General features: G+C 45.3%; 1 protein-coding gene across 1 annotated transcript; it reads left to right on the top strand.

Annotated features, from left to right (window-relative positions):
- Nucleotides 1-1,219: 1,219 nt before the first annotated feature.
- LOC126763678 (uncharacterized) lies at nt 1,220-5,857 on the top strand. Its single transcript, XM_050481398.1, has one exon. The coding sequence runs from the start codon at nt 1,225-1,227 to the stop codon at nt 5,845-5,847; it is 4,623 nt and encodes a 1,540-aa protein (XP_050337355.1). The 5' UTR covers nt 1,220-1,224; the 3' UTR covers nt 5,848-5,857.
- Nucleotides 5,858-6,163: the final 306 nt, after the last annotated feature.

Raw genomic sequence — 6,163 nt, forward strand, 5'->3', positions numbered from 1 at the left:
GGCCGCCAGCTTTGAGCGCAAGTCGGCAGCGTTGGCAGGCGCAGCAAGACGTGGCAACTCAGCCAATTCAAAGGAGATACGAGTATATGAAATAAGAAAAATTTGTATTCCTTAAATCGGATGACTTTGTATAATTTTTTGTATTTTGTTGTTGCTGTCGCTACCGCCACTCAAAGCTGTGCCAGTGCGTGTGTATATAAATGTGTATGTGATTGTGGATTGTTGCTTTGGTTATCAGGACGTTATGTGCAACGGCGTTGGTGGGGGATACGGTGGAAATTATGTATAATGGAAAATTTTTCATAGAATTTGCAGGAAAACTGGGGAAAAGAAATAATATTAGGAAAAATGAAAAAGTGTCTACACAAACTCCAAGTTGCTGTGTGTGCGTGTGTTTGATAATATTTGTAATTATTTAAGTAACTGTTTTTGTGTATGCACGTGCTGTTAGTTGGCTGATTCAAGCAATGCTTTAAGCTACAAAATTGAATTGCAAGGCAGAAGATTTGGGCTGGGCGGTTGTACTAAGTTTATGTAGATAAATAGTTGGAATTTTCGACTTCACCAGATATATTGCTCGCAAGTAAGACCAAAAGTCGCTTAGAACTAACGAAATACACAGCTACTACTGTCGCGAAGGGATATATTCACAAAATTATTGGCTTTAGAGTGCCTGGTTGAAAATAAAAGAGATATTCAGAAAAGTCAAATCTAATATATTTGTAATTTTTCCAATTTATTTGTGAACCAATTCAATTAAAGTTAAATCAGTTCCATTAAGGTTTGTTAGGAGCGAAAATTTTTATTAAGCAGCTATGAGGATTTTTTCTGACAAAATTTAGAAAAGTAAACACATAAATCATACCCATTCCAGCATTCATTTTGCACATGACACGAGAGTACCGTTTTAGACATTTTTGAAATAATTTTCTAAACCAAAATTCTTTAGCCTCTAACTGCAAAGAATACCCGCTTTCAAAATATTTCCGTTCCACAAGTTCATAAATATTGTTCAAGAATGCATGCACTCTCATATTGATTCGATTCACAAGTTCATAAATATTGGTATAGAACGCATGCACTCTCAACTTTATTCCTCTCCGTAATGTTTATAAATTTTCCTCGCATGTCGCAATAATTTAGATACTCGCTTAATTCTTTCCTAATTAATATAGTTTCTTAAATTTTTCTTATCTTCATTTCGCCCCAACAGTAATAACAAAAATGGCCGCGTCTATATATGCCACCCCACCGCCAGACTTAAGCAGCGAGGACACTGCACTCTCAGACGTCTCCAATGCATCCTCGCTAAATAATCGCAGCAGCAGCAATAGTAATAGTAACGTAACTACCAACAACAGCACAAGTTGTAACAACACAACCACAAGCAACAACAACACAACAAATACGAACCCAGTAGCAAATACACAGAAGCGCTCCATCAACGAAGTTCTAGCAAGCAGTGCGAGCCAAGCGAGCCCATCCAACCCACACACGCCGAAACAGAGCAGAAGCGTGTCCCCAAAAACCTCTAATGGCGGAAGCGTTACAAGTGCCGCAATTACACTGGAGGAGCCCGTTGATAGCACAATACGAGATGAAGGGACACCAGAAGATGACGCCGACATGTCAACGACACCAATCGCCGATGACGGCGCAGCGGCTGCAATGGCAGCTATGACGGCAGCCGCTAATGCAGCAGCCATGCAACTGCAATTCTTGGAGGCAATAAACGATGCTGCGAAAAAACGACGCAAGCAGAACAATCCCAGTAGGGTTGGCGCACAAGCAGCAGCCGCAGCTGCAGCGGCGGCGGCACTAAGTTTAAATGAGGGCAGTGACGGCGCACTAATCAATGCGGCTGCAGAAGCCATAATGGCAGATAAGGATCAATTCGGAGGAGGCAGCATGACACCGACCACACTGCCAATCGATTACGACGACAAATTATCGAAAATGTTTTTACCAAAATCAATAGAGCAGTTAAAGGAAACGTTTGAATTGCTGCAACAAAAGCAGCAACGTTTCGGAAACATATCACCAGACACTGGAGCGGCTGGGCCCGAAGAAAGTTTTTCCTCGTCACAGTTGGTAAAACCGAAAACAGAGATCGTCTCGGAAATGAAAACTGGAAATAATGAGCCAGTAAGCGACGAATGTTCACCGAAGTCACACCAGCTAGGAGAAGAGCTGACAAATCCTTATCAGACTTTTTGCAAAACTTGTGGCGAAAACTTCGAAACCGAATTTAAACTGGGATTGCATATGTTACAAGAACATCAGAATGATGAAACCGAATGTGAGAATACTAATCGTGCCGTAGATCAGGGTCAACAGAAGGCAGAGCTCATACCGTACGACATGCTCTCCTCAGTAAATGTTAAAATGGAACGCCCTGACTATGAGAATTCTACCTCACCGCCCGCTGTCAACACAGCCGCAAATCAAATTGAAAACCATAACGCAAATCTGCTATCTAACGGAAAAGAACCATGGCTCAACACTATGCCGGGCATGGGATTTCCTTTTCCGCCAGAGGCTGCAGCTGCAGCAGCACTCTCCGCCGGCGGCTATTTGCCGTTATTAGGTATGCCCGGTTTTCCCACGGTTGATGGAATGAATCGTCCGCCGATTCGTATATTCAATCCTGAAGCCTATTGCGATCTTTGCAATAAGGAATTCTGCAACAAATATTTCCTCAAGACACACAGAGCCAACAAGCATGGCATTTACGATCCAGCCGGTTCTACTGGTGGCGAGGGAGGAGCCAACACTACTGGCGGAAATATTAGCGCCATGACTCAAATGTTGCAGCTGCAAATGCAGCAACAACAACAACAACAACAATCCATGCAACATTTACAACAGAAACAGCAAATGGCGTTGGAAGAAGCTCAGAAGCAACAAATTAGTTCGCAACAAGCCAATAACGGAGCGTCGTCCCAACAACTGACTCCGCCTGCACCGCCGCCAGTGTACTGCGACGTTTGCTCAAAACGTTTCACCAATGTATTCGCCATGCGTCGTCATCGCGCCAAAGCACACGATCAGCAGCGCAGAAGCCCCGGCGAATCTACAAATCCCACTCCACCGCCACTGCAGTCAAGCGTGCCAATATCGAAATCAGACACAACGACCTCAGTTGCTCAAAATGAATCGAAACATGATTTGTCTAAAATAAGTTCACCAACAGATTCCGAAGCTAAGCAATTTCAGATGCCCGATGGCTTCCGACAAGACTTCACTCTTGAACAAGAAGAAGTGTCTTTCACACCGCAGCCACGAAAGCTTTCGCCACAATCGCAACAGCAGGCACGCGAAGCCAATTTCTCACACGATAAGTTGCGTCGTTTGGGTGTGGTTAATCCGGAAGCATTTTGTGAAATCTGTTGCAAGGAATATTGCAACAAGTACTTCCTGCGTACACATAAATGGAAGCGGCATGGCATCTTCGTACCTCCAGATGATCTTAAAGACGAACAGCTTCAGTTTGCTCAAAAGATGGCATGGCCTTTTATGGGTCTACCGGGTATGCCGTTAAATTTGATGATGGCCAATGACAAAGCGCTCATGGCTCAACGCATGTTTGCCGCCGCCACTTCCTCCGTTTCCACCGCGCCAATTATTGGCGCCGACGATGCCCCCCAGCATGTAGCTAAACGCATTAAACTTGAACAAGATGATGAAGAGGTTTCAAAAGCAAATGATGAAAACCAGGAAAACAAATGTTTATCCGGTCGACAGTCGGCTGAACAACCACAACAACAAGCGGGTTCGCACAGCGTGGCTTCTACTCCAGAACCCCAAAAGATTTTAGCGGAATCCTATAATTCGGGTGCCAATATGCCAACCAGTCCTGAGACCGCTGTTGGCCTGCAAAATCTACAAAAACTGCAATCTATGATACAACAACTAAACGACTTGAATGGCAAACGTACGATGGGCTGTCACATCTGTGGCCGCGATATGGAGAATCAATATGCACTACAAGTTCATATGATGACCGACCATGCCGGCCTGTTGGAAGCTAGCGGCACACTACCGCTTAACTTTCAGCAGCATCTCTTCCAGCAACAGCAACAAATGCAAGCACAGCAGCAACAACAAGTGCTCAAGCATTCGCCCTCAGGTTCCCCTGGCGTTATACCTTCGCTCAACGAAATGCGCTGCAATCAGTGCGATCGTGACTTTGCCAATATACAAGAATTCAAACAACATATCGCCGAAGTTCATCTATTACCCGGAAGTCCGCTGAGGGACGGCTTCGCCACACCCGAACGTCCCATAAACCCGAACGCTGCATCTATGGGCTCACGTCCACCCTACACCATTACGCCGACTAGCAGCTATTGCGAAATTTGCAACAAGGAACTGTGCAATAAATACTTCATGAAGACACACATGCAACGTATGCACGGCATTGAAATCGAGAACGGCGCACAAATCGGTGGAGTTGTCTGCAACATTTGCAACAAAGAGCTCTGCAGCAAATACTTTTTGCGCGTACACAAACAAAACACGCACGGCATTGTCGACGAGAGCGCCCCATTGCCACAACCTCGGCAAAATGGGCTGAGCTTTGATTCACAACAACAACAACAACAGCAGCAGCAACAATCATCCGCAGAAACCGATCTGAACCGCGGTCTAAACTTGAGCCCCTTCGGTAGTGGCAACTCCGGTGACTCCAAATCGGATTACGCCAACTACACAGAGGTCTGTGTGATTTGTACACGTCGATTCCGCAGCGCAAAGTGGCTGCGTGCACATTTGCAAAGCGACCATGGCACGGCAGGTATTGAGAAACTACGCGAACTGGAACAACAATACGGTCCTTTAAGCAAATCCTCCAGTCCTACTCTCAAAATACCCAATGGCTCAGCTAATGCTGGTTCTAATGCAAACAATATGAATACTGCCACTGGAGCGTTGTCAAACCCAGCGAATCTTGCTCAAGCCCTGCAAAACCTAAATGCGCAGCATTTGCTAGGTAACATGCCCAAGAATATCTTGCCGGGCATGTTTGGAGCTGCCACAGAACAATCGCACTCTACACCACGCTTACAAGAATACCAATGTTCCATTTGTCCCTTCACCACTCCATACTATGCATTTCTCTTCATACACGAACGTTCGCATACGCTGCTCGGTGGTGCTGGAGATTTGAATGCAACTGCTTCAGGTCAATTAATCCCCGGCAGTGGCATCAAAGACGAAATAAATGGCGGTAGTGAGACCAAATCGAAGTCAGACTCCACCAATACACCAATGACGGACAAGTCTACATTACTGTCCATAGCACAGACCAATAGCATGACGACGATGGAGTGCGGACGCGTCGAACCGACTAATCTGTCCACACGATCAACCACACCATCTGGCAGTACAAGTAAATCAAAGTCAACTAAAGAGAATCAGGCACAACGCAGCACAAAGCAAATAGAAGCAAAGGAGAGCCGCAAGGAGGTTATAACCACCAAGTCCTTCGCGCACATCAAGTTGGAGAAAACACGCACAATCGCGACCTCACCCATATCCACAACCACCACTAGCACCTTCGCCCAGGTCGCGCTCAATGATTTAGCGGAAAAATGTGGAAAGGTGGCTTCCTATGCGGTGCCGAAGGACGTGACAGGCGACGGCCTGGAGGACGGTGAACCGCAAATGCAAGCTTTTGTGTTGGAAATCCAGCGTGAGCGTGAAATGGACACAATGACGGAGGCTGCCAGCGCTGCAGGTAGTGCTGAGGAGTCCAGTAACAGGTTTGTGCCAGCTATAGTTTATTTGCCCGTTAGAAAACGCATCTCAGGGCCTGTAACGGTGTCCTTCAACTTGACACCAGCCTAGAGCGCTGGAGCTTAAGACTAAGGCGCGCAACTTGAATAAATTGTTGCCAGATTGTTGCGTACAGATTTGTACAGAAAATCTGTGCTAAAATTTTAATCCATTCTTGAACCAAACGCGTTTAGCTTGTCGATGTTTTCTGCGTCAAGTTAAAGCTTTACTAACTAACCAAAAAGGCTGAGTGCGCTTTTGATTGAGAATTACTTGAAGAAATAGAAAATAAATTATAAAAAACTTTTCGCATTAGAATTGCTTGAAATCAGTTGAATTATATACATACATAAGCAAACGTCTGGCAACATTTGACACAAGTGAGTCG

This window comes from Bactrocera neohumeralis, chromosome 6, assembly GCF_024586455.1.
Source record: "Bactrocera neohumeralis isolate Rockhampton chromosome 6, APGP_CSIRO_Bneo_wtdbg2-racon-allhic-juicebox.fasta_v2, whole genome shotgun sequence".
Classification (NCBI taxonomy): Eukaryota; Metazoa; Arthropoda; class Insecta; order Diptera; family Tephritidae; genus Bactrocera; species Bactrocera neohumeralis.

Coding starts and splice junctions, on each gene's coding strand:
- LOC126763678 (XM_050481398.1), top strand. CDS start 1,225: ATGGCCGCGTCTATATATGCCACCCCACCGCCAGACTTAAGCAGCGAG.